Source organism: Mauremys reevesii, linkage group 10 (assembly GCF_016161935.1).
Source record: "Mauremys reevesii isolate NIE-2019 linkage group 10, ASM1616193v1, whole genome shotgun sequence".
NCBI classification, from domain to species: Eukaryota; Metazoa; Chordata; order Testudines; family Geoemydidae; genus Mauremys; species Mauremys reevesii.
Window position 1 is genome coordinate 37,525,943 of NC_052632.1, and position 26,780 is coordinate 37,552,722.

The 26,780-nt window shown below is 51.2% G+C and overlaps 1 protein-coding gene across 7 annotated transcripts in view; it reads right to left on the reverse strand.

Annotated features, from left to right (window-relative positions):
* Positions 1–21,392, reverse strand: part of LOC120373702 (maestro heat-like repeat-containing protein family member 1) — a 65,311-nt gene extending 43,919 nt beyond the window's left edge. For 5 of the 7 annotated variants that reach the window (XR_005585655.1, XM_039492461.1, XM_039492465.1 and 2 more), the window contains exons 1-26: positions 21,130–21,392; positions 18,032–18,085; positions 17,303–17,377; positions 14,836–14,907; positions 13,399–13,452; positions 13,193–13,267; positions 12,706–12,813; positions 11,796–11,884; positions 10,686–10,766; positions 10,195–10,261; positions 9,953–10,066; positions 9,542–9,615; positions 9,126–9,248; positions 8,490–8,585; positions 7,076–7,226; positions 6,814–6,869; positions 5,943–6,084; positions 5,445–5,494; positions 5,014–5,121; positions 4,736–4,852; positions 4,403–4,528; positions 3,518–3,664; positions 2,441–2,560; positions 1,695–1,774; positions 1,075–1,213; positions 233–328 (exon numbers count right to left, since the gene is read on the reverse strand). Coding sequence is in view for 6 of the 7 variants with exons in the window: in XM_039492461.1 (XP_039348395.1) it covers positions 233–328; positions 1,075–1,213; positions 1,695–1,774; positions 2,441–2,560; positions 3,518–3,664; positions 4,403–4,528; positions 4,736–4,852; positions 5,014–5,121; positions 5,445–5,494; positions 5,943–6,084; positions 6,814–6,869; positions 7,076–7,226; positions 8,490–8,585; positions 9,126–9,248; positions 9,542–9,615; positions 9,953–10,066; positions 10,195–10,261; positions 10,686–10,766; positions 11,796–11,884; positions 12,706–12,813; positions 13,193–13,267; positions 13,399–13,452; positions 14,836–14,907; positions 17,303–17,377; positions 18,032–18,077 (2,406 nt within the window). In the remaining variant the exon portion in view is untranslated. The remainder of the gene's footprint in view (positions 1–232; positions 329–1,074; positions 1,214–1,694; positions 1,775–2,440; positions 2,561–3,517; positions 3,665–4,402; positions 4,529–4,735; positions 4,853–5,013; positions 5,122–5,444; positions 5,495–5,942; positions 6,085–6,813; positions 6,870–7,075; positions 7,227–8,489; positions 8,586–9,125; positions 9,249–9,541; positions 9,616–9,952; positions 10,067–10,194; positions 10,262–10,685; positions 10,767–11,795; positions 11,885–12,705; positions 12,814–13,192; positions 13,268–13,398; positions 13,453–14,835; positions 14,908–17,302; positions 17,378–18,031; positions 18,086–21,129) is intronic. The other 2 variants (XM_039492463.1, XM_039492462.1) reach the window with 2 other exon arrangements.
* Between the last annotated feature and the right edge of the window lie 5,388 nt (positions 21,393–26,780).

A 26,780-nucleotide genomic window follows, 5' to 3' on the forward strand; every position in this document is an offset into this window, starting at 1 on the left:
GGAGGCCAAAGTGACACCCCCTGGAGCAAGACTAGGATTGTCTTGCTTGATCCCAGGGTTGGGTGTATGCCCTGGGGGACTGGCTAGTTCACAGCAGCTGGGAGGCCTGCTCAGCCCCCCCGGGATCAACTGGAGCCTTCCCTCTTGTGGTTCGGGTAGAATCTGAGCAGCCGGCCCATCCCCAGATGGCCAGTGCTAATGGGGCCCTCGCCGTCGCCCCTCCCTATCATACCAGAAACAGCTGCAGTAGAGTGGTGGGGGTCAGGTGCTGTTCCAGGAATGTCTGCAGCACATGATCCAGGCCCTCCCAGGGCAGTTCTTGGAGAGACTGCAGCAGAGAGAAGCAGGGGAGTAAATAGCAAGGGAGGTGGGGTGCATGAGGTAGGGGGACGAGTGGATCCCCCCTGTCTGGAGCCAGGTGCTGTTGGTATTTGGGGTCCCTTTACCCAGGTGATACTGATCCCCCTGCACATAGACATGGGTCTCACCTGGACCATGGGCTGCCCTTTCCCAAATAATCCTTCTTCCCACCCGGGCTCCCCAACCAACACATGTACTGTGCTGGGCTCTGGAGGGAAGGCCTCCTTCCTTCCCCTCTGGAGGGGTCCCAGCTGCCCCCAACACCCTGCTGGCTTGTCATGGGCTGAGCTGTTCATCCCTGCTCCAGCCAATCTCTGTTTCTGTGGCAAGGTGAGTCATGGCCTGGCCGTGTGGCTGTCCCGAATCCATGCTTTTGCTCCCTCTGCACCAAATGCTATTTAATGCTCTGGGCCAGAAGCTCAGCTGGTGTCAACTGGGTGTAAGTTCTAGCTCCCTGTGCCAAGAAGCCAGGGTAATTCTGTACAGTCTCACAGACACTCACCTCTACAGCTGTCCTCCCTGCCAACCCAACTGCAGAGTTAACTGCATAGCCACTTGTCACCAACCCTTTGGAAAATAAACCAAGGGGCTGGCTTCGGCTGGACACACAGCTCCCTGCATCGGGCCAGGGTCCAGCTACTCAGAACAGGGGTGGCTGAATTTCCCAGCCAAGGATGCAGGTGGAAGTTGCAGCTTTGTCTATGCCTCACTAACCTCTGCCCGGATAGCGGAGCTCTCTGCCACCTCAGTCCCTCTCAGCTTCACCAGGGCTGGACGCTGAACCATGTAGCTGGTGACACAAGTGCTGATGGTCTCAGCCACCTGCTCCTTAGACAGGTGAGGCTGGAATTTCCTGATTGGAAGGAATGGAGCAGACGGGGCCATTAGAATGGAGACAGGTCCCGGAATGAGTCAGGTTGAGTTTGATGGCAGGAGGGACAGCTCCTACCCTAAGCAGCAGAGCTCCACGAGGCATCTCCAGCAGAGCCACCACCTAGGGAATGGTCCTGTCTGGAGATGCCTATGCCCCCTGGGCCCGGCAGGGGCTCTGCTGGGGAAGCTGCTCTCCGGGGATGATCCTGGGCCCTGCTCTGCGGCTGCATTCACAGCACTACATGCTGACAGGAGGGGATCCCTCTTTCCAGGCAATATGCAGAGATGGGGGCTGGATAAAGTGACCCGGAGGCCGAGGAGGATATGCCCCATTTGTGAGCCACCAGGGAGAAGCATCCTCTGGTTCTTATTGCAACTTGTCCCTCCCTCACTTCCTCTCCCTCCATCTGCCCCTCCCCGGCTGCTGAGCTCCGCAGGTCAGACAGGCCCCATGGACGTACCCTATGTATGAGATGGCCAGCAGGGCACACTTGTGGTCGGGGCTCTGCAGCCGGGTCCGGTCCTTGCCTCTGAGGATCTCCTGCAGCGCAAAGCAGAGGGTCAAAGGCAAAAGAATTTAGGGGAACCTGGTTACTCAGCAAGACATGGAATCGCCAAACACTGTTTGATGCCCCCGCCGAACCTTAGTCCCAGCATGCAGTGCACTGGCGCACGGAGCTGGGCAGATGGCCTGGGAGCGGCCATGTGGCCAGAATGCACCTAGTTCGCCATTCCTGATGGCACATCTGGAAACTTCAGCATCTGCCACAGAGCAGGGAAGGGGGATCTGTGCAGAGGCGATATTGTGATTGGGAGCATTAGAGGCCTGAACAGCTGAGGTCAAATATTTTGCTGCAAACCAAGGGAGGGCTGCTCCTGTTAACTCCTCAGGATCATGTCCCAGAGTGAAAACCCTTGGAGTTAATCCCCAGGGCACTTTCTGGGTGCCGGGCAGATCCCTCAGAAGTGGGATGGGGAATTGTCCCAGGTTTAAGCAGCATGAATCCGTTAATGGAAAATAGTGTCATCTAATTCCTTGGGCTGGAATCGCACCAGAAGAATCCGGCGTCAGCACTGGCTTTGCAGTGCACAATGTAGAGCCCTGGGCACCTGGTCGCAAACACAGCACATGGCCTTCAACGCCAGATACTCTGGCATGTGCATCTGACCTAGGAACCCCTCCCAGGACCCCAGCGTGCTCACTCACCAGCAGGGGGGACAGCACGGTGTATGTGTCCTGGCTCACCAAGGGAATCCTGCTCACTTGGGTGACAGCTTCACCCACCAGCACGAGGCTTCTCACAAACGCAGATCTCACCAGCGGGTCCTGGGCTCGCAGGAAGGAGGGGACGAGAACAATGAGGAAACAGCCACAGACAATAGAGAGCTGAGACAAAGGCTACAGGGCAAGTCTCTACAAGGGAGCTGCTGTGCTAGGCTGGATTGCCCTCACGCCTAAGGGAAAGGACCTGGCTTGCCGAGTGGAACATCTTTGCAGTCCCTAGGGGAACATCTCTGGAGATGGGTGCAAGGAATGGGCTGATTTCCAGAGGTGCTGAGCACTTGCAGTTCCCAGAGCTGTCAATGGGCCCTGCGGCTGCTCAGCTCCCCTGACATTCAGGTCGTAATTGTCTGATCTGGGACAGGAATCTGCTGCTCTCTGCAGTTGGCTGGGCTCTCCCTACCAAGGCATCCATTCGCCAAGGAAAACATTCAGTTAAACCAAACTAGCATCCCCTCTCCTTTTCACTGGGACGCGCATATGGGCATTGGGCGTAGGACTGAACGTCGGCCTCAAACCTCCCATGGCAAGAAAACAACCTAGAGTTATCTCAAAAATCCCCCTTCAGCACCAGAACCTGTCAGCCGGGCTAGGGGCCTGAATCCCTCAGTGCGCCTTTTGTGCCCAGCTACCCCATCGACTGCAGCGTGTGGAGAAACAGGCCCTAAAACTTTCTCTTCTCATCCCTGAGTGCAGCACAAGCCTAGAGGTACCGAAGAGGATACAGTCATCTCTGGGACAACAGCACCCAGTGATGCTCAGTTACACTCTAACAAGGCCCAGATGGGAGTCCTTCCATTAGCTTCCATGGGCCTGGAATCAGAGAAGAAGCTAATCGAGATGGAGGAGTCACAGAGAATGGTGCTGTTCTCATGTCTCCTGCCCCTCCTGGGGCAAAGGGCCAGCCCTGGGAGCTGAGTTTATGCAAAGACATAGCTCTGTGCTGCTGTGCACAGCCCGCGGAGGTGCTGCATGGGCGGTCAGGGGAGGGCTCTGACTTACATGTGGGCTCAGAAAATAGTGTTTCCGCATGGGAGACAGGATCTTGTATCCTATGGTCTCTAGGATGAGGTCTGTGGGGCCTGAGTGGACCACGTGCCCATAGGTGAGGAGCAGGAGGCTTCTCAGCTGCTCGATGGAAGCTGGCTCCTGAGAATTGCAAAGGAAAGAGTGAGAAGAAGGGATGGCCTCCAGCAGCTCCTAACTCACAAATGGGGCCAGGGGAGGATTTTTCACCCAGCCGGCTTAGCAACCAAAGGCTGCTCTGCTGAGCTGAATTGCCCAGCTCCCCAGGATTGGGTGGTTGAGGTGACCCGGCAGCTGAAGGGGACACACTAGCAGCTGCTTTAATTCAGCCTAGCTCCAGCGATGTCACTGAGACTACAGTGGACTGCACTGGCCCAGAGAGTTACTGGGAAGGTGATGGTGGTGGTGGTGCGGGAGGGGAGGGGGAATGTCAGACATGCCAGCCCTGGTGAGTCTGCCAGGACGGTCTGTGAAATAGCCCAGTTCAGGGGAAGACCAAGGGTCTGTTCTGCTGAGAAATGTGTCAGCTGGCGCTGATGGCATGGCAGTGTCTTTCTGACCCTCTCTGAGCCTTCTTTATGGGGCTGCGTGGAGCATGTCTGAGCTCCCCAGGAGATACCCTGGAGAGTTTATACAACAGCACCCACCTTCCCCCCTGGATCCACCCCATAGTGCTGTGATTGCAGCTCCACGGAGGAGTAAGGAAAGGGCTCCCTCCACAGAGGCTGAGCCACGGCTTGGAAATTCAGCTCTTTGCTGAACAGGCTTCTGGGAAGCAGGGTCCTCCCTGGCAGGTCACTTTACCTGCAAAGACTGGTGAAGGGATGGATGAAAGAGCAGAGATGCTAGGTGAGACCGTACCTCCAGAGAGCCAGCAGCAGAAGGCTGGAGCTGCACCCTACTGACGACCTCTTCCCAGTGCTCCAGGATGGCAAAAATCTCATAGAGGTGTTGCCTGGCACACAGCCCAAGCGCTCGGGCGAATCCCTGAGAGACAGAAAGATGGAGGTTGGAAATGCTGAGCAACAAGCCCAGGGGCCAGGATGGGCTCTCAAAGTCATTGCCATGGGCATGGGTATAGGGAAGATCTTTTCAATCCACTGGACTTTGTCCAAGGCAGAACATACCCATGTAGCACCAGGGGATTGACAAGGAACGAGGGATCACTTGACAGCGGAGGAGCAAAGACCTCACCTCTCTTTCCTCTTCTTCTCGGAAATTGACCAGCTCCAGCAGGCGCCATAGCTGGGGCTTGATGCTCTCTGATGGAGATAACATCAGCCCGGTGCCCCAGCACTTGTAGAGAAAGCTCTGCGAAAGAGACACCATCATGCTGGATGCATTGGGCATGGCCTGGCATGCACAGAGCCCACTGGGTATAGCTGTCGGCTTCACTGGCCCCAAGCTGCCCCTGGGTAGTGACTGCTGTTCTGAACTAGGCACTGAACCCCAATTCCTTCCAGGACACTGACCTTGTCACTGGGCCGCTTATCGCTGTGGGCCAGCTGGCGCCTGATACTGGTGATGAAACAGCCCAGCCAGGTATGGTCTGAGATGAGGAAGAGAAGGTCTTCCAGGAACTGCCAGGGAAAGAAGAGCCAGTTAGAAGCGAGAGGGGCCAAGAAACTGGTCCTCTCAATAGCTCCAGCCAGGAACCCACCACAGCTGGGAGGGGAGGGGAAGAGGGAGCGTGCACTGTCACCCCCCATGTCTCTCGTAATGCTTGTGAATCCTTGTGAGCTGCCCCTGGTGCTTCTCCAATTTTATCTGCTGGACTCAGCCGCTTCCTCTGTCCCCCAATGCAGTGGTGCTGAGAGGCCTCTTAATCCTGCCTCAGCATGGCGGGGCGGGACTAGATGACCTCTTGAGTTCCTTTCCAGCCCTCCATTTCTCTGACCCTTACCTGCAGCAGCTGCTGCTCCCACTCCCTCTGGCAGAAGCAGGTCTTGTAATCTGGAAGAGATGGGCAGGTCAGTTTCCTTTGTGTTTATACCCTTCTACTGGGGAGCAGCCTGCAACCTGGCTCTTGTTTGGCAGGGGGTGGGGAGGAGCTGCCGACTCATGGGCCCCAGGGGACCCATGGCTCTTTGCAAATCACTGATGGACAACAATCCCTTAATGTGAAATACCCAGGAGTTCTGCTTGCCAAGATCCTTCCCCAGGGGGTGAGGGATCAGATGAAGGTTAGATACGGTCCTGGAAAGGATCCTTCCTGTCTAGGCACGGGGTGGCTGGGCTAGATGAACCCGGAGAATGATCCTAACATGATACTCTCTGATTCCAAGGTTACACCATCATATTATCCTGGATTCAGAGGGAGGTCCTGCCCTCTCCCTCTCTTGCTCCAGCACCACGGTGTCCCCTCTCTTCGCTCCTGCCAGGGGAGACACTCCCCCCTCACCTTCCACGTAGAGGAGCATTTCCGTCGTGTAGTTATTCCAGAATCGGCCCGAGCCGGCCTGGAACATGCTCATCAGCTGGAAGAGGAGGAACATGGCTGCCCTTCTGACCTGCACCGTCATGCATGAAGACGCACCGAGCACCTGGCGGACAAAGAGGCAGAGGTGGCTGTAGCCCTCCCTTGCAAGGCAGTGTGAGAAGGGAGCTCCCTACAGGCGCAGGGGGAGAGCTCAGTGGTGGAGGGAAGGAGACAGCAGGGAGGTGGAGCTGACAACCAGGACAGGACTGAGATGGATATTTCAATTGATCGGGGACACTCCATGGACCAGCATTTGGCTCCTTCCATCTTCTCACTGCTGGGCTGGCTCTAGCTCAGCTGAAAGGAGACAGGCTTATCCAGAGGCCGTCAGGCAGCTGCTGGGTCAGATCCTGGGCCTAGGTTAGAGCAGCACAAGGGGAGCTTGAAGCAGCCCGAAAGAGGCAGCTGGGCCATAAAGGGAATCCCCAGCTGCCCCTTGGGAAGGGAGGATGCTGGAGGCCAAGGGGCAGGAGGGGGCCTGCACAAGAGTCCCTAAGGGCTCATTCCAGCTGGCTTCTATTGGAGCCGTCCGAGGGCTGCACTAACTTGTGCTGGGGGCCCTGGTCCAGCCCCAGGATCAGGGCAGCCAGGAAGGTGGCTGCTCAGAGAGCTGGCTGGTTCTGTTAAATGCCGAGAGGCGCTGGGTCGATGTGCAATGACCGCGAGGAATGTGACGAGCCAGCTCCTCTGGGGGCTGTGGGGAGAAGAACCACCACTATGCATTGCTAGCCAGCTCCAGGAGCGGCCCCTTCCCACTGAGCATAAGAAAACCTCCTGGCTACGGGTTACTCACCAGCAGCCGAGCCAGCAGTTCCTGGGGTAGATTGGCCCTGGGGCTTGACCGACACCCTGTGAACAGAAAGGGGAGACACCCCATCAGGCTCTGGAGGGATCTTTTGCATTTGTCTCTGAGCTCCATCTGTGCATTGATGGCTGGCTGTGTCCTTGCAGTGAGCTGGAACCAGAGCCGAGAGCTGATCCCCACCCCCACCTGGGGGCAGACGCCTCTCGCTAGAGAAGGACTAAGAGCGGGTGGATAAAATACTAGGACTCACCTCTGTTCGCCTTGCCGCACTTCCCGGCCAAGGGCAGCCTGCCTTCCTCCTGCAGCCTCTTTACCACCCCGACCGAGGTCTGCAGGAGGAGAGGCAGGGCTGGCCCATGGGCTGCTGGGCTCAGCTGAAGGAGCAGCCCAGGCCATAAAACCTGCAGAGCAGAGAAAAGCCATCTCAATATGGAAATATCCTCTTCCTGCACCAGCTCTCTCTTTCCTACACTAGACGGCACCCCTGGCCTCGCCACCGCCAGCCAGATCTCTCTACCCAGCCTGAACTATGCAGCGATCCCCGCCTCCTCCCCCTTCACACCTGTCAGTGTCTGCCTCCAGCACCAAATCAAATGACACTTGACTGAGCCCCGCCTTTTGTTGAGTGGAGCATCATCATTGACAGCACCGTATTTCCTAACTCCAGTCCCACTTGGAAAGGCCGTGTTCTCACAGCGTGAACGCAATACACCAGCTTGATCAATAAAGAGGAGACTAGGAAAACCAAAACCATCAAGTGAAACCATGACAGGCGCTCAGGGAGGTTTGAGCTCTGACCTTCCCATCCCCACACAGGCCTGCGCCACTTGAACCACAGATGAAATTGCTGTCTGCTGTGTGGACAAGAGGTAGACTTAACACACACTATGCCAGAGGGTTACACAACTCTTTGCTGGACAGTATAGACTAGTGGAGAGCAGGAACCCCCGGGGGTCTCTCCCCACCTGTAGTAACTAAAGCACGTATCTTTGGCAGGCTCAGTCTGAACGACAGTGTAGCTGAGGGCACAATACTTGGGTCTGCCTTCTTAGAAATGTGGCTGTTAGTCTCAGCTCTGCCTGATGTGACCTTGCGCAACATGGCTGTTAATTTGTTCAGTGTGGGGAGGGGCTGGCTAATACTTGACTGCTTAGGCTTGCGTTCTGAGGCCTGGGTCAGTAATCAGGTCTGTGCAGTGTGTGGAAACCTAAGCGGTAGTCAGCAGAGATGAGATTTGGATGTAGTGTCTCCCAGCTCAGTGGATTCTCCCTTAGGCACCAAGGTAGTGTGGGTGAGAGGCAGGAAGTCCCGGGCTAGGGTTGGCTTTTGCAAAACAAGAATGTGATGGTCGGTATAGACCCCACCCTGTAACAGCCAGGAAAAAGTTAACAGAGGGACCAATGAAGAGGGACTGAGCTATGGAAGCTGCAGAAGCAGCATGACTGACCATGGGATGCTAGAGCGGAAGAGCTCCTGTGACCACTGGTGAGTGTTCCCTGTTCCAAAGAACCAGATCTGGCTCGGATCCAGGGTCCATTTTACCCAACCCCATGATGTTCTGGAGCGGGGAGGCTCAGGTAAATAAGTCTGGTTGCGGCCTGTCTCATGGAAAAGCTCAGACGCAGAGAGGCCTGCGTCCAATGGAGAGGGGCAGGGTCACTTACATTGGCCATTCTGGGGGAATCACCCAGGGACTGCAGGGTGCTGGAGCAGAGCTGGCGGACCTCGAGCTCCATGGTGTGCCTCCCATCTGCTGCCTCCTGATGGTGAGAAATAAGGGAGATACCAGGGAGATTTAGATTCAGTGGAGACCTCCATGGCACGGTACCTATAGTGGGCATGGCAGGGGGTGAAAATGGGGCTTGAAAGGAAAAGGCACAACCCTGGCTGTGACTGTGCCATAACCAGCCCAGGGTCTGTGTGGAGCCAGTTCTAGGCTCCACCCCTCTGCGTGGTGAAAACCAGACCCATCATGGCTTAGTCTCCTGTAGGGTGGATGATCATGGTGGGGCGAGAGAAGGAGGAAGCCAGGGGTCCTGCCCTCCCAGCGCAAGGGACAGAGCCCAGATGGCAGCTGGGAGAGGGATCAGAGAGAATGGGCTGGGAGGAAAAAACACTGTCTTCTAGTTGTCATCATCTTCCATCAGTAGATGGAGGGTGCCGTCCCCAGTTCCATCTGCTTCCCAAGCTCTATTTGCTGCCCATTGCCTGCCCCTCCCCATCTGCAGCTGCCCCTCCTTCCCTATCCCTTGACCCCATGTTCACGGACCCCCAGCACTAAGGTCTCTGCGGATTCTTACCGTGCTGTCGAGGGGCAGGGTGCACTGACGCACCAAGAAGTCAATTAAGGGTCTTGATGTAGATTTTTCCAAGAGCCCATGTGCCCCCATTGTGCGTATCAAATAAGCAAGGGCTTCTCTGACCTGCCAGACCCAGACAGAAACAGAAATGATTTGCACACAGTGTGGAGGAACCTTGTCTCCTCCCGGTCCAGGCTGGGATCCTTTCTCAGCAGGGTGTTTGGTGAAATACTGCTAGGCAGCCCAGAGATGGCAATGCAGGCGGAGCCCTGCTGGGATTCTTTCCCCCACCTTCTGCCCTACACTATGGAGCACTGATGGGTCATGTGTTTCGTTGCACAGGGTCCCGGCAGGCTCTGCACTGACAGGCAGACATTCACTAGCTTTGGCCGCATTGGCCATGGTTCCAGACTCACCCGTATGCTTGTGCTCTGCAGGATTGGCCCCAGGGCCATGAACAGCTTCTCGGTGTGCTGTGTCATTTCGGAAACTGTAAGAGACACAGACACCGGCTTGGCAGGGCTGATGTTAAACCAGGGTGTGCAGGGACCTGAGATCTCAGGAACCTTAGAGCAATCCCAATATCCCTACATGACCCTCCTGGCAGGTTACCCCCATGGATAACCAGCTGCATTTGCCCATGCTTGCAGTTCCAGCAATGATTGTCCTCTCTCATTGCCGCAGCATCGGCTGAGGGGCTGCAGGACTTGGCTTGTCTACTGCAGACAGATACAAGTGAGCCTAATGAGGCCCAGTGCTAAGCGCTGCTAATTGCACAAGAGGCCATAACACATCAAAAGACGAGGCCTCGCTGCGGGGTCACTTACTGTTGGATCGGACTATCTGGTCCAAAATGAGGAGACTGGCACAGGTCTCCTCTTCCTCGTCCCTGTTCAGCCTCCTGAACAGGAACACAAGCAGCTCCACCAGGAACAAGCGAGCTGCAGGAAGAGGAGTGAATCATAATGGGGTGAATCGTAAAGGGGAAGGGAATATAGTTCTATGTCTGGGCTCTGAAATTCCACAGGCTGGGATCTCCTTCTCTGGGAAAGGTGAATGGGTTTCTTACCCAGATGGATGAGAGAGTCCAGGGCCTCTCTCCGCTCCTCCAGGTGCTCTCTGGGGAGATGACACACCTAAGGGAAGAAAGCAACACCAGCAAAGGTAAACTAGATCCAGTGTCTCTCAGGCCAAGCCCTCGGATGGCAGAGTGAAGGGATGAGGGTGGAGAGGCAAATTCTAATTCCCATCTAAAGAACAGGCCAGCAAGCTGGATCAGTCTATGAGTGACGCCGAGGCTTTGGGGGCCGTGGCTCATGTAGAAGCAGAGTTTGACGGGTCAGGAACCGAAGATGTGGAGGGTTGGAACAAGGTGTGGGATGCTGTTGTTCCCGGTCAAAGGGGTTGGGGTGGGTGGGAGGAAAAGAAACCAAAGGAGAGTTCTCCAGGATCCATCCCCCAATGGGAACAGGATGAGGCAGGGACAGCTCTTCCCACAGCCTACCCAGTTTAAGCCAACAGGCCCCGGCATTTTGCCTGAGTGATCCCAGCATCTCTTACCATGGAGTGGAGTGCTGGGAAGAGGATGCCAATGTCCTTCCTCAGGGTAGCCTCATCCATGTCCCTCACGCAAGCAAGGCCCTGTGTAAGAGAAGAGACGCAGGACATGGCGATGACATGTCAGGCCGACAAGCCCCAATGTGTAGAATCTCTATCAGCAGCTGGGTAACCACAACCCAGACTTGGGAGGAATAAAGTTATGGCCCTGGTGGAGAGCAGCTTCCAGCTGGTCCTGGACTCTCCCTTCTCTGGGAGGGGCATTTGACCCCTTTGTTTGCACTAGCCTAGTATCACTCATGGTTGGGTCAACAGGACAGTTGTCCCTGGCGCCAGCTGGGGTGGTGTGTGCTGAGAGGAGGGCAGGGATGGCGGGGCTGGGTTTGGAAGAGCGGGGCCTGCCCTGATTACTTATCACTACTGATGTTACGGCAGCGCCCAGAGGCTGCAGTCAGGGTCAGGCCCTTTTGCACTGAGTGCAGCACAAGACAGACAGAGACAATCTGTGTCCTGAAGGGCTGACAGTCTAGAGACCCACACAGACAGGTCAGGGATGGGGAGACAGCATCCAAGGGCTCCTCCCTGCCCCCATGCTGGGGTGAGGAAACCACGCGGGAGCTTGGAAGGGGAAGTTTAATGTCCCTTCATGTGGCCTTCCCAGGGGCCAAGGATCTGGCCCATTGTCTCTGCCTGCTCACCTCCTCCAATGGTCACTTCCAGAGTGTACCAGGGACATTCTGGGGAGAGGTGAAGCTCAGGACAATGGTTTATTTCTCTCCCTGGTTCCCTAATGCAGCCAATTGCTGACCAGCCAGCAAAGAAGAAAGAAAGCAGAGCCAGGTGCTAGGAATGGAGTCGCCTGTCTCCTCCCGTCTGCAACACCTGCCCTGGCAAGGGGGTTCAGAGCATGTTCTCTAGGGCCAGAGAATGGCAGTGAATCTGGGAGCAAGCGGATGGGGAAAGGGGATCAGAGCCTTAGAGGGTCAGTGTGTTGTGGAGAAGGCAGTAGGAGCGGGAGTCCAGGCTGAGTTGGTGATGGAGGAAACCTTGTACCATCTGTGTCATGGGCACTTCCCCAGTGTGCTGTGGATTTCCCGTTCTCTCCTCACTCACTCTGGTCTTCCTTGGCCTTTCCTCCTCCTCCTCCTTGCTGATTGGGGTGAGCTGTCCCCTGGGTGATGAATAGGCCTTTCTCTTGGTGCCTAAAATGAACGGAAGGAAACTAAGTTTGCTCTTGAGCAAAGTAAGCAGTCATGGGATTAGAGGGAAGGTCCTCTCATGGACTGTAGCTGGTTAGAAGACAGGAAACAAAGGGTAAGAATCTATTTCCAGTTTTCACAATGAGGTAAATAGTGGTGTCCCCAAAGATGTGTACTGGGGCCTTTGCTGTTCAGGGGTAAAATGGTGAAGTGGCAAAATCTGTGGATGACACAAAATTACTCACCATAGTTAAGTCCCAGGCAGACTGCAAAGAGTTCCAAAGAGACCTCACTAAACTGGGTGACTGGGCAACAAAATGGCAGATGAAATTCAGTGTTGATGAGTGCAAAGTAACGCACATTGGAAAACATACAAAATGACGGGGTCTAAATTAGCTGTTACCACTCAAGAACAAGATCTTGGAGTCATTGTGGATAGTTCTTTGTAAACATCCACTCAATGTGCAGCGGCAGTCAAAAGAACTAGCAAAATGTTGGGAATCATTATGAGGAGCCACTGGGGAGCTGAGCTGGTAGAGGGAGCTGCCTGGTGCGTCAGTTCCCCCTTTACTAGCACCCGGGCTGCCCGGTGGTGATTCCTGTGCTGCCCTATGGCAGCAGGGCTTTAGCCTAGCGTGGGATGGCACGGAGGCTGGCGTGTAAGGTAGAGCACAGGGCAGTGGCTTATGTGCATGTGCAGAGCAGGGCACAGAGCCTGGGTGGAGTCTCTTCTTGCCCTCTCAGCCCTGGGGTTTTGCTGTCACTGTGGCTGCTTTCCTCTCCCCCCCTTTATTCCTGGCACTCAATACTGGGCATGGGCTTACCTGGATCATGAGGCTCAGCACAGAAAGTGCTGGAGTGGCTGCCCGCTCCTGCAGCCAGGGTTTGTGGCGCCAGGTCTTGTTTTTGGGCCACCTTCTGCTCCTCTGTGTCTGTGGATACAGGCAGAAGGTGGGTTAATTTCCCGCAATCGTGGTCACTGATAGAATGCCCTGGGGGCGACAGGGACATACAGCTGTGAGGGAACTGTCTGCACCTTATGGAACCCCTGGCGAGGGATTTCCACCAATCACTGCCCAGACAGTGTCATGTTACTTAACACTGAGATCGGGCATTTCCCCTTCTAGTTCCTTTACAAACATTACCCACACCATCCAGACCCCAGTGGAGGTTGTGAGTCTTGTTAGCCCCATTATGAAGCTAGGAAAACTGAGGCACTGAATGATCCTGTGTGCACTGGGATGGGACATCCTGATGGGACAGCAATAGAAATGTGATGATTTGTCACAGAGAAATGCTGTTGACTCCTACCTGGGACAGAAGAGTCAGTGGGGCCTGGCTGGCTGGAGTCCAGATTTGTCCTGTCTGTTCGGAAAGGTGTCCATCCTGTAATTCAGAAGGGCAGTGGTGGGGTGAGGTGTCATGTGACTGAGTCTATGTAAGGGCAATAGGAATCAGAAGGGAACTGGGGTAAATCTGTATCGTGGGGGATGCTCCCAGGCAGAATTCCTACTCACCAATAGTCTGAGTAAGTCTTTGGTAGAGATGGTCCAAAAGCCCCATATTGACTCCTAAGACAAGAACCAATGTAAACAGATCACAGGAGTTTCTCTTCTACTGCACAGACCTCAGAACATTCACTAGGGTGACCAGACAGCAAATGTGAAAAATCGAGACGGGGGTGGGGGGTAATAGGAGACTATACAAGAAAAAGACCCCAAAATTGGGACTGTCCCTATAAAATCGGGACATCTGGTCACCCTAACATTCACATCTCACTCTTGGGAGGTCAAGCTAGCGCTCTGGTGCCCGGTGCTCTGCATTGCCATGTGGAATGAGACCCAGGCTCAATTCTTTGTGCTGGTCTGCGGCTCCCAAGATGGCTGGAATTGCTCCAGTTGGGGGGAACCTCCATTGACATGAGGAGGCTCTCTGCTTGACTAGGGACTTTGAAGGGGATTCCATTGGGTTCCCCTTAGCCAGAAGGACGTAACTCATGAGCTGGAGAACCCCAAGGAAATAGAGACATTGCAAGGCTCGGCTGGAGGTAGATGCACAGAGCTGCAGCACTGAAATGTGGGATCCCCCTTCTTTGGGGATAAAACCTTTGTGGTACCTCTCCTCTTCCTTGGGATTCAGCAAGGCAGCTCTATCACCTAGAACATTTGGTTCCATGAGGTATTTGAGCTTATGAGGTGTGTTCTGACCAAGAAGTTACCTATTCTGGCCCACCTCACTGCACAGCCACCAAACCAGCAGTGCTTGAGACAGCATCTGATCATGACTCACAAAGCCATTTCTAATATACATATGAAAAATGTGGACATCTCAGTCATGAAAAATGCATTGGCGTCTGTTTCCAGGAATGGAATGTGTGTGGCTCAGTAGCACCCACAGTTCCAGCCACAGCCGTGGTCGCTTGACACACAGTCAACCAGTTACAGATCACAATGATTGATTGCACAAGTAGTCACTGCAACTGCTTGGATAATTGCTGCAACCGTGCACATGAGTTAATAAGCCGTTGTGGGCATCCTTCTGAATTCTGAGGCTAATGAGACATTTACTCTCATAATAACAGTTGTGATTCTCTAATATAGTACCCCGTGTTAATATACCATTGTTCACCCAGAAGGGTCCCATGGGAATTATACTGTTTGCACAAGCTAGAACTAAACATTATGTTAGTTTGTGTCATTATATAATGCCTGCATCTGTCATTTTCACTCCATGCATCTGAAGAAGTGTTTTTTACCCACAAAAGCTTATGCCTAAATAAATCTGTTAGTCTCTAAGGTGCCACCGGACTCCTTGTTGTTTTTGTGGATACAGACTAACATGGCTACCCCCTGATACTAAACATTATGTTGATTCTGTAAAAGACATTGCAGATGAACAGCAACTTTGGCCTCGGAAAGGAATTCTGGCTGTGGATCACGCCGCTTTCTTCCTACCTGGAGCAGGAGACTCTGTGTCAGGTGGGTTGCCATCTCTGGCTGACACTGAAGTCTCTTGCACTGCTGTGTCTGTCAATAGAAGAGAAGGGTTAAATTTCTCCATTAAAGGTCTGTGGTTGAACGCCCAGGGGAATGATGTGAATGATAGTGCTAAAGGGAGGGGAGTTTTCGGTACCCAAAGCAGCAGGTTCCAGTCCTCTTGTGACACTTCAATGAACCTGATTTCACTGAGTAACAAATACAGTCACACCTGGGTCACCAAAGAACTTTCTCGGTTACAGAGAACACCTGTGTGACCCAGAAAGGAGCGATTCTCTAAACAGAGGCAAAGCCACTCCAGTTCTCCTTCTCACTGTCACAGGTTGGTGCCAACAATCACAGTCCCTGACTCCCACACAGTGCGCGATGGGGTCTCGGCAGCGCAGGGGGTGGGGACTAGCTTGCAGCAAACACAGCTTGGAGGATTTAGAAATCTTGCACGTGCAGTGCCTGGGGAGGGGGAAGTGCAGGGAGATGGAGACTCCAAGAGCCCTCCTCATTCAGTCAGTGCCAGGGCAGCCCAGGGGGGTGGGGGAAATGGGGCAATTTGCACCCAGGCCCCGGGCCCAGCAGGGGCCCCCACGAGAGTTTTTCGGGGCTCCTGGAGCGGGGTCCTTCACTCGCTCCGGGGGCCCAGGAAAACTCTCGCGGGGCCCGGGCCCTCAGAGCTTCTTCCGCTCCCGGTCTTCACCGGCGGGGGGTCCTTCCGCTCTGGGGCAGAAGGACCCCCCACCGCTGAATTACCGCCGAATTACCGCCGAAGCGGGACTCGCCACCGAAGTGCAGCTGGGTCTTTGGCGGCAATTTGGTGGCGGTGGGGGTCCTTCCATTCCGGGACCCGCCGCCGAAGTGCCCCGAAGACCCGCGATGGGGACCCCCCGCCGCCGAATTACCGCCGAAGACCCGGCTGCACTGCGGCAGCGGGTCCAGCTTCGGCGGTAATTTGGTGGCAGGGGGTCCCCACTGCAGGTCTTCCGGGCACTTCGGTGGGGGATCCCAGAGCGGAAGAACCCCCCGCCGCCAAATTACTGCCGAAGCGGGGGCCCCCCGCCGCGGAAGACCCCAGGCCCCCGGAATCCTCTGGGCGGCCCTGGGCAGTGCAGACCACAAGGCCTGTGGAAAAGTCGAATGCCAGGCACAAGCAGAACCTCATGGGGACGAGGGGGCTGACCCACTGGAGGGAGTTGGCAAAGGGCAGGTATAGCCTATAGGTAGTGCTCTACCAAATTTACGGTCCATTCTGACCAATTTCATGGCCATAGGATTTGAAAATCAATTTCAGGTTTTTAGATGTTTACCTCTGAAATGTCACAATGTTGTAGTGGGGGTTCTGCCCCAAAAGGGAGTTGTGGAGGAGCCGCAAAACTGTTGTAGGGGGGTTGTGAGATACCCTCACTTCTGCACTGCCTTCTGAGCAACAGGTGTATGTTCCTGGAGGGGGGTCTGATCTCCCCCGTGAGGGCAGCTGTGCAGGGGAAGTGCCAGTTCCCTCCCTCCCCAGCCCAGAGGGGACTAGCAGCTGGAGCCAGGGCCATGGTAGGAGCCTGCCCTTCCCCATCCCTCCAATAGCTAGATTTCATGGGGAAGGTCTGATTTCATGATCCATGACTTTTTCATGGCTGTGAATTTGGCCTCCCTATGGGATGGTTTAGGTTAAGAAATAAATAGAAAATAGGCTTAGGGCCTAAGTTAGCTCAAGTGTAGTAGAGTTTAGCAAACTGAAGTTGTTAGTGTGAGGAAAGTTAGCGATCAATTGGAGATCCTGTTATGGGAAAGTGAGAGTTAGCAAGCACATGGCCCGGGGTGATGCTCCTGTTTGGCTATAACTGGCTTAAGCAGGGTTTTGAATGAGTGTTTTTGAGAATTGTGACTGCTTTATTCAAATGTTATGTATACTAATAGCGTGGGAAGGATATTGGTGCAGATGTTCATGTAAACCACATGCAATGTAAAGAGTCAATAAGGAGGCGATGGAAATATAAACAGTGTAAGGGGCAGCTGCACGTTCAATAGTCTGAGAATAGCTTCTACTGGGAGTTGTTCTGTTAATTCGGTGAGTGCTCCAATTAACACCCCAAGGTACCGTTCTGTCCCAGGGTTCTAAGGCTGTACTTCACGCTGCTGTCAGTGCACTGATCCCGCACTGATCCACAGTACAACACTCAGTGATGACAGCGTAGGTGGTAACTGCACACCTGTTTTCTTAAGGAATCATTTTATTTTGGAATGAAGTTTGGTTTTATCATTTATAATGTCACCTAAATACATTTTCTGTAACCGACCTAGATGCATGTACTTGGGTTTTGTTGCAGCCTTATCTGTAACAACTTACTATGAATTGGAAACATTTCAACCTCAAGGTTACAGAAGGTTACGCAGGGAAAGGGGTGAATCTGGGGAGTCTGTACCCCTGTTTCCTACTTACCTGAAGCAGCAGGCTCAGATAGGGAAGGGCTGCAACACCCAGTGGCTGCCGTAGCCTCGTTCCCCTGGTCTGTGGCTGTGGATAAGTGCAAAGGGGAGGGGGTCATTTCTCCTTTCCTGGTCACTGATAGAAACCGCAGGGGGGTGAGGTAGACAATACAGCTGTGTGGAGAACTAATGACACTGCAGGGCACCTCTGGAGAGGGACTGCCACCAGTCACAGCCCAGAGCATTTATACTGCACACCCATCTCCAAGGCATTTGACAAACACCTCACCCCACAGGTAGGGAGCTGAGATAACATGGGCAGGGGCAATAGGGGCCGGGGGAAATTTGTGGAGAATCTGCCCCAAATTCTTTCCTAACCAGCTGGATTCCATTAGAGACCAGAACTTCCCCAGCTTTGCTTGTCCCTGCTACTCTAGTTAACAAGAGATCTCCCTCAGGAGACAAGGAGAGTGCAGACAAGGCCGGGATGGCAGTGCTGCATTGGGGTCACATCAGAGAATTCCCTGCCAGTTCAGAAGGGCTAGAAATGTCTGGGGGTTTAAATAAAGCTAAACTGCTCCAAGGAACCTTGGAGAAAACAAACCTTCTCCATCAGGAGACCCTGACTCCCCAAGCACATGGAGATTCCATGCAGATTCCCAGTAGTCCCCTGCAGGTAGCTCTGGAGAGGACAGCAATGGGGGGAGAGGAGGGACCATTTCTGGGGAGAATTCCTACTCACCTCCAGACTGGACCAGCAGTCGGCGGAGGTAGCCATAAAGATCCATATCGGCTCCTAAGACAAGAACCAACATGAATGAGTCCCTGAGGCTTCCTTCCCATGACACAGACCCCACCATACTCACACATGCTTCTAGATGGGCCAAGGAGACCCAGACTTAGGTTTTTGCTGCCTGCCTGGCTGGAGAGACAAGACCACTATGAGGTGGCGAGACCTCAACATTGATGTAAACATTTTATGAATAGCATTATTATAACTTATTTTTATAATGTTAGGCCATTACAAACATGTTTGTGCCTTTACTGAACATTCAAATATACATTTATCACCAGGATGCTTGAAAATATGAGTAGCCCAGTTTTAGTTAGCTAGGTTATAAAATGTTCACGCTAATCAAAGACATTGCAGAAGGCTTCAGCTTTCTGCCATCCAGAAATGAGCAAATGTCCAGAAAATAACATCTCCTTAACCATAAACCTGTTTATGTCCCGCAAGAGTATCTGTACAAACTTTCAAAGGCAACTGTCCTCATTTTAACTTGCTTTAACTTTTATACTATTTTCTTTTTGTGCTCTGCTTAAAATATGGGTCGATTATTGGCATTTGTGCTTTGTACAAAATATTTCATAGAAGTTGAATTGCTATAACAAACCACTTGTAACTCTAAGGAACTTGGGTCAAGAATCAAAGCACCCAAAAGAGTGTTTTATCTACACCAGAGCACCCCCTCTTCTGTAGACTGCCAGTTTAGTATAGATCTAACCCTTTAACTCAATAAAACACGTTATAAAGACAAATGTTTTAGGAAAGATTTGGACCCATAGAAGGTGAGGATGTTATTTATGTTGGATATTCCAAAATGAATTTAGGGCTCGGGCAAGGGCTAGGGAGGAATAGCTCAGTGGTTTGAGCTCTTAGGTTGCTAAACCCAGGGTTGTGAAGTCACTCCTTGAGGGGGCTATTTAGGGATCTGCAGCAAAAATCAAGACTTAGTCCTGCTAGTGAAAGCATGGGGCTAGACTCAGTGACCTTTCAGGGTCCCTTCTAGTTCTATGAGATAAGTATATCTCCATATATGTTAGAACAATAAATCTAGGCCGTAAAATGCACTCTACCAGCCCCTTTTTGCAACAAAACCCTCTGCTTGGGTCCTTCAAACTTTAGAGAAAAATGTGTGTAGTTGAGAAAAAGTTTTGTGGAAAACTTTAGTTGATTTCTAAAATATTGAAATGGCAAACTGTTTTGGAGGGTATGTTTGCAAAGTATTTTAACTGAATGAAAAGCATCTAATGTGGTTTTCTAATATCATTGCTACAGGTGGTAAAATGCATTATGTACTAACATGAAATCAAATGACCTTGCTCAGCTGATTACCACTATAAGAAGACATTTAAGTCTAGACTATTTATTATATTAATAGGGAATTAATTCGTTACTAGCAGAGCTCCAGCCACTCCTCCTCCCAACTCCGAAACATAAGAAGAATCATCTCTCCAACAATTGTTCTAAAGAATCAACAACTTCTTCAATCACTATTTAAGCTAAAGACTTGCTAAGAATGATTTGATTTTAAAAGACTGCGTCCAGAACTAAAAACCTTCTCATAAAGAACAGGCATGTTTGGACTTTTTAAAAACAGAATTTCATTTCCTGCTGAACCCTAATGAAACTGAAGAAATAGCTCAGAAAACGAACTGAATAAGAAGAGTGACAAGACTAAATTTGAAGCTGTTCTGAGAATCTCCCCCACATAAACAAAGGAAATAGAACTGTCAAGGAAGACTTACAGCCCTAACACATATACCCATTAACAAACTACCTATGCATAAGATGAAGAGGCTCCATGAATGTACGGAGCCAAGGAAAGGGCGAGAGAGGGGTGTTTTTCTAAAATTGCACGGAAATAGAGAAGAGGAGAGTATAAAAACTCTAAGTGAGCACCCTGCACACGCTCTGCGACCCTGCTGCGACCCTGCTCAAACTCAACTCATCCTCTCCCTCCCTACAAGCAAGCTGACACAGACAGAAGAGAGAAGCCTCGGGAAGAAACCAGCCCAAGGCAACCTCCCCAAAACTTCAGCATGTGTTGGTAAGAGAAGTTAGCTAAAACCCTGTCAAGGGATTAGAGTTGTAAACTCTTGTAACTGTTTTGCTGTGATATGGAAATACTGTTGTAACTTAAGATGTTAACAGTTTCTCCTGTGAACCAGTAAATGGTTCGACCATATGCATTTGGGAAAGAGACAAGGGCTAAAGATCGGGAAACAGAGAAATCATGGGATTTAACTGACTTTAAGATTCTAAATATTTTGTTCATTGGCCAGTCTCTAGACAGCTCCTTAAATGGTTTCTTCTAACTCGGTAATTTTACTACTTTCTTCTATTTCCGAGGATTTAGTTAAAATTGCTTACTTTGCCCATCTAGATAAACAGTCTAGTTATTAATAGGATCCGCCTGCTCTTAACATTATTTTGCCCATCCATAAACAGTCTTAGTATGTCTGACTCACAACAATTTTGGGAAATAAGACCTTGGTTTCAACTTACCAAAAGAAAAGTGCCCCATCAAAGGCAGAGCTGCTCACAAAGGTGTCATCTGTTAAAAGCGCTCCAGAGTGAAGCACACAGATGAGACTGAACAGAAATCAGCCTTTTCTCATTTGTGTTCTGTCTTTTGTTGGTTTGTTTAGTGTTTTCTTTTCTTTAATAATCAAATAGCCATGGTTACTCACAGAGATTCTTTTGCTTGGTTTTAATCCTGGTGTCCCCTAAGGTATGTCAAAGAGCCCCTGTGACTAAACTAGTGGAGTCACCCCCTGAATGGTCAGAAAAAGAGATAGGAAGAGCTAGCCTAGCATTGCTTGTTTCTCTAAACTACATATTTTTACTAAGTTTTGGGATAAAATTACTTGACATCCAACACAATTTAAAATGACCCTTTCCACCCCACGCCGAGTTCACGGCAGCACGAACTGGTTTAAATCAGAGCGAGTCAAATCAATGATTTTCACTGTGATTTAAATCAGCAAGCAGAGGAAATCTTGATTTAAATCAGTGATTTTAACCTTGTTTTCCATTTTTGCTGTTTAGATATTTACCTAAAGAAAGGCTGATTGTCAGAGCTTGGTATAATTTCGTCCTTCTCTTTCCTAACCCTGAGGACACGGTAGGAAAGGTCCCTCTCTCCTGTGCTGGGATGGTCGAGCCACAGAAGACTGTTGATGTTTCACATATAATTGCAGATGACAGTGAAGATGTGGATTCCTCTGCGAGTTCTATGTAAACAGGTGCTATATGCTCCCCAAAATGCTCCCAACTGTCTGAAAAGCAGAGCCCAGACAGCCGTGTGCTCCCTCCTCCAGCTCCCAGAGCACACTGAGCCACAGGCTGCCTACCCCTTGGTGACACAGGGCCTACCCTCTTTGTGACACAGGGCCATTGCTGACATCACAGAGGCAAGGTGGGCTGGGGCTGTCTGGCTAGAGCCCTTGGGCTTTGCATCCCCCAGGCTGGATTAAGGGAGCATTGCTCTTGGCTTTTGTTGGGAATTTTAATCCAAAGGAGCCCCGGGGCCTCCCCACAAACCCTGTCTGTATAATGTGTCATGAGAAGAGGAGATTCAACCACAAGGTGCAAAATCATTCTGTGTCAGTCCACTCCAGTATCTTGCCTCTTGCAGCAGCAAAGGGGAAGGTGAAATCCCCACAATGCACCTGGCCAGCTTTGCTGTTCTCTGCCATATGGGTAAAAAATTCCTTCCTCAGCCCTCAGTGACCATGGAATCCCTGAAGCATGAGACTGGACTGGGCGTCTGTCTCAGCGTGAGGCGCTCCAATTGCTAGTCCAGACACAGCTGCATCGGTGCCCTGGGCCGAGAGAATAAAAGGGCTGAGAAGATTCTTTCCGAAGGATACACACGGACACTAAATCTCATTCCTAAAGGCTTCAATAAAAGGCAGTCAGAGTGCAGGACCCGTGGGTATTTCTTGAGTCCCAACATGCTGGGGGCTGTACAACCCAGGGGAGGGCAGCGAATCTCTTGCTTGGTTTATTTGATTTCCCATTGTCCTGAGTAGGCTCTTGTTTAAGGAGGAACTTGAAGGAAGAGAGGAAAGTTTGGGGCAGGAGCAGGGGAGAATAATGTTAGTCTGAGAAGCAGCATGGCAAGGGAGAACCAGGGAATGACGCAAAGGGAATGGCTGGGAGAGTGGCGGGGGAATGAGCCCGGAGAGTTAGATGGGGACAAAATTTGCAAAGATTCAAGAAGGAGCTGCATTTGGGTGCTGAATGGAGCTGAGCGAATCAGTGACTTTTCAGTTTGGGGGCCAGTCGGAGAATTAAATATATATATATATATATATTTTGTTTCAGGCCAAACCGAACCAATATATCTATATCTATATCTATATCTATATCTATATATCTATATATATATAGATATATATATATTGGTTCGGTTTGGCCTGAAACAAAATTGTTTTGGTTGTTCATTTCAGGTTGTTTGTGGGTGTTTTTCAAGACCCCTCTACCTCTCTTTTTAACATTGCCTCAATTTCAAAATGAAAAGTGACAACATTTTGCTGTGGAATGGTCCAAACAGACTGGCTGAATTTTTAAAACAAAACATTCCCTTTTTATGTGTGGCTGAAAGGATTTGCTTAATTTGCACGTGGTTTGGGTGGCCCTGAGAGATGCATTTTTGGGGAATTTGCTGGCTGTAGTGTAGGACCTGCAAGGGAGCCAGGGGAGGGATCAGAATGGGCTGGTCTGACGGGTGAGATGATTTTACAGCGGGCTCTGAAGGGGAATGAGAGGAGATATGGGGGGAGGGCAGAGTTAATGGGGTGGGTGATCAAGGCCTGGAGCAGGTGGGCTGGAGAGGACGAGGGGGATTGTAGAGACATGGTAAAGGAAGGACTGTTCAGGAAGGACAGGCAGGGCAGAAAAGGTGGGAGAGTTGCATTGCATGTAAGAGAGCAGCATGACTGCTCAGAGCTCCAGTATGAAACTGCAGAAAAACCTGAGAGTCTCTGGATTAAGTTTAGAAGTGTGAGCAACAAGAGTGATGTCGTGGTGGGAGTCTGCTATAGACCACCAGACCAGGGGGCAGTGAGGTGGATGAGGCTTTCTTCCGGCAACTAACAGAAGTTACTGGATCGGAGGCCCCGGTTCTCATGGGAGACTTCAATCACCCTGATGTGTGCTTTGAGAGCAATACAGCGATGCACAGACAATCCAGGAAGTTTTTTGAAAGTGTAGGGGATAATTTTCTGGTGCAAGTGCTAGAGGAACCAACTAGGGGCAGAGCACTTCTTGACCTGCTGCTCACAGACTGGGAAGAATTAGTAGGGGAAGCAAAAGTGGATGGGAACTGGGAGGCAGTGACCATAAGATGGTTGAGTTCAGGATCCTGAAGAAAGGAAAGCAGCAGAATACGGACCCTGGACTTCAGAAAAGCAGACTTTGACTCCTCAGGGAACTGATGGGCAGGATCTCCTGGGAGAATAACGTGAGAGGGAAAGGAGTCCAGGAGAGCTGGCTATATTTTAAAGAATCCTTATTGAGGTTGCAGGAACAAACCCTCCCAATGTGTAGTGTGATGGGCTCAGGCCAAATGATAGAAGGCAGATATATTAGCCCCAGGTTAAGTAGGTCCCCTTTCCCTGGGTAAGTTAACAGGGAAGGTTCCAGAACAATCAGGAAATTTCTGGAAACAATTTAGTAAGACAGGCTGATTAGAACACCTGCAGCCAATCAAGAAGCTGCTAGAATCAATTAAGGCAGGCTAATCAGGGCACCTGGGTTTTAAAGGATCTCACTTCAGTTTGTGGTGTGCATGTGAGGAGCTGGGAGCAAGAGATGCAAGGAGGGGAGTGGGAGTGCTGCTGGAGGACTGAGGAGTACAAGCATTATCAGACACCAGGAGGAAGGTCTTGTGGTGAGGATAAAGAAGGTGTTTGGAGGAGGCTATGGGGAAGTAGCCCAGGGAGTTGTAGTTGTCATGCAGCTGTTACAGGAGGTGCTAGAGACAGCTGCAATCCACAGGGCCCTGGGCTGGATGCCAGAGTAGAGGGCAGGCCCGGGTTTCCCCCAAACCTCCCAACTCCTGATCAGACACAGGAGGAGTTGACCCGGACTGTGGGTTCCACCAGAGGGGAAGATCTGAGGCGAGCAAATCTGCCAATAAGCGCAGGACCCACCATAGAGGAGGAACTTTATCACAGTAGAAAGAATAGTAAATAACAGTGAAAGCCTTGCTGATCTTAAACACAAAAAAGAAGCTTACAAGAGGTGGAAGACTGGACAAATGACCAGGCAGGAGTATAAAAATATTGCTGAGGCATGCAGGAGTGAAATCAGGAAGGCCAAATCATACTTGGAGTTGCAGCTAGCAAGAGATGTTAAGAGTAACAAGAAGGGTGTCTTCAGGTATGTTAACAACAAGAATAAAGTCAAGGAAAGTGTGGGCCCCTTACTGAATGAGGGAGGCAACCTAGTGACAGAGGCTATGGAAAAAGCTAATGTACTCAGTGTTTGGGTTTTTTTGCCTCTGTCTTCACGAACAAGGTCAGCTCCCAGACTACGGCACTGGGCAGCACACCATGGGGAGGAGGTGACCAGCCCTCTGTGGAGAAAGAAGTGGTTTGGGACTATTTAGAGAAGCTGGACGAGCACAAGTCCATGGAGCCGGATGTGCTGCATCCGAGGGTGCAAAAGGAGTTGGCGGAGGTGATTGCAGAGCCATTGGCCATTATCTTTGAAAACTCATGGCGATCGGAGGAGGTCCCGGATGACTGGAAAAAGGCTAATGTAGTGTCCATCTTTAAAAAAGGGAAGAAGGAGGATCTGGGGAACTACAGGCCAGTCAGCCTCACCTCAGTCCCTGGAAAAATCATGGAGCAGGTCCTCAAGGAATCAATTCTGAAGCACTTAGAGGAGAGGAAAGTGATCAGCATGGATTCACCAAGGGCAAATCATGCCTGACTAACCCAATTGCCTTCTGTGATGAGATAACTGGCTCTGTGGATGAGGGGAAAGCAGTGGATGTGTTATTCCTTGACTTTAGCAAAGCTTTTGCTACGGTCTCCTACAGTGTTCTTGCCGCAAGTTCAAGAAGTATGGAGTGGATGAATGGACTATAAGGTGGATAGAAAGCTGGCTAGATCATCGGGCTCAACAGGTAGTGATCAATGGGTCCATGTCTAGTTGGCGGCCGGTATCAAGCAGAGTGCCCCAAAGGGTCGGTCCTGGGGCCAGTTTTGTTCAGTATCTTCATTAATGATCTGGAGGATGGCGTGGATTGCACCCTCAGCAAATTTGCAGATTACACTAAACTGGGAAGAGTAGTAGATATGCTGGAGGGTAGGGCTAGGATACAGAGGGACCTAGAGAAAGTAGAGGATTGGACCAAAAGAAATTGGATGAGGTTCAAGAAGGAAAGTGCAGAGTCCTGCACTTAGGATGGAAGAATCCCATGCACTGCTACAGACTAGGGACTGAATGGCTAGGCAGCAGTTCTGCAGAAAAAGGACCTGGGGGTTACAATGGACGAGAAGTTGGATATGAGTCAACAGTGTGCCCTGTGTAGTTGAAGAAGGCTAACAGCATTTTGGGCTGTATAAGTAGGGGCACTGCCAACAGATGGAGGCATCATCTGGAGTACCGTGTCCAGTTTTGGGCCCCACACTACAAGAAGGATGTGGAAAAATTGGAAAGAGTCCAGTGGAGAGCAACAAAAATGATTAGGGGGCTGGAGCACATGACTTATGAGGAGAGGCTGAGGGAACTGGGATTGTTTAGACTGCAGAAGAGAAGAATGAGGGGGGATTTGATAGCTGATTTCAACTACCTGAAAGGGGGTTCCAAAGAGGACGGATCTAGACTGTTCTCAGTGGTAGCAGATGACAGAACAAGAAGTAATGGTCTCAAGTTGCAGTGGGGGAAGTTTAGGTTAGATATTAGGAAAAGCTTTTTCACTAGGAGGGTGGTAAAACATTGGAATGAGTTACCTTGGGAGGTGGTAGAATCTCCTTCCTTTGAGGTTTTAAAGGTCAGGCTTGACAAAGCCCTGGCTGGGATGATTTAGTTGGGAATTGGTCCTGCTTTGAGCAGGGGGTTGGACTAGATGACCTTCTGAGGTCCCTTCCAACCCTTGTATTCTATGATTCTGTGACTGGCGAGATTGGGTAGCAGCCTGGATGTGGGGTGGGGGGAGGAGGAGAAGGAGGGGCAGAGTTGTAGCTGACCCCAAGGTTGAGACTGTGGGGTTGATGGAGAGGAAGGTGGCTGTGGGGCCGGCACTGGTGGGAGGGAGGGTGTGGGGCAGCTGAGCAATGCAGCTCTCCCAAGGGCTATTATGAGTTGGGGGCCGAGAGGCAGCCATAGCCTGGAAGATTTTTGTATTCGGTTTAATGGAATATATTTGCCTAGAGATTGAAAGGTGTTAACATGACCTGCCACTGTACAGCACTAATCAGTGAAACAAGGCTTGGGATTTTGGAACACACAGACATTGGTCTGCTCAGTCCCACAGCAAACACCCCGTTAAAAATCTTTGTAACCTTTTATTAAAGACACAGAACAAGAAGGAAACAGTTCACACATTTGAAATGTAGCGTATTGAGTGAGGCTTTTGTTTTTACAATATTCTTTTGCTATAGAGAGTTTTTAGAAGAGACAAGCCCTGTCTGAAGGTCTCTTTGATGGCTTTAAAGATGGTAATAGCTGTCCCTTGTTTTTCCCTTTCTTA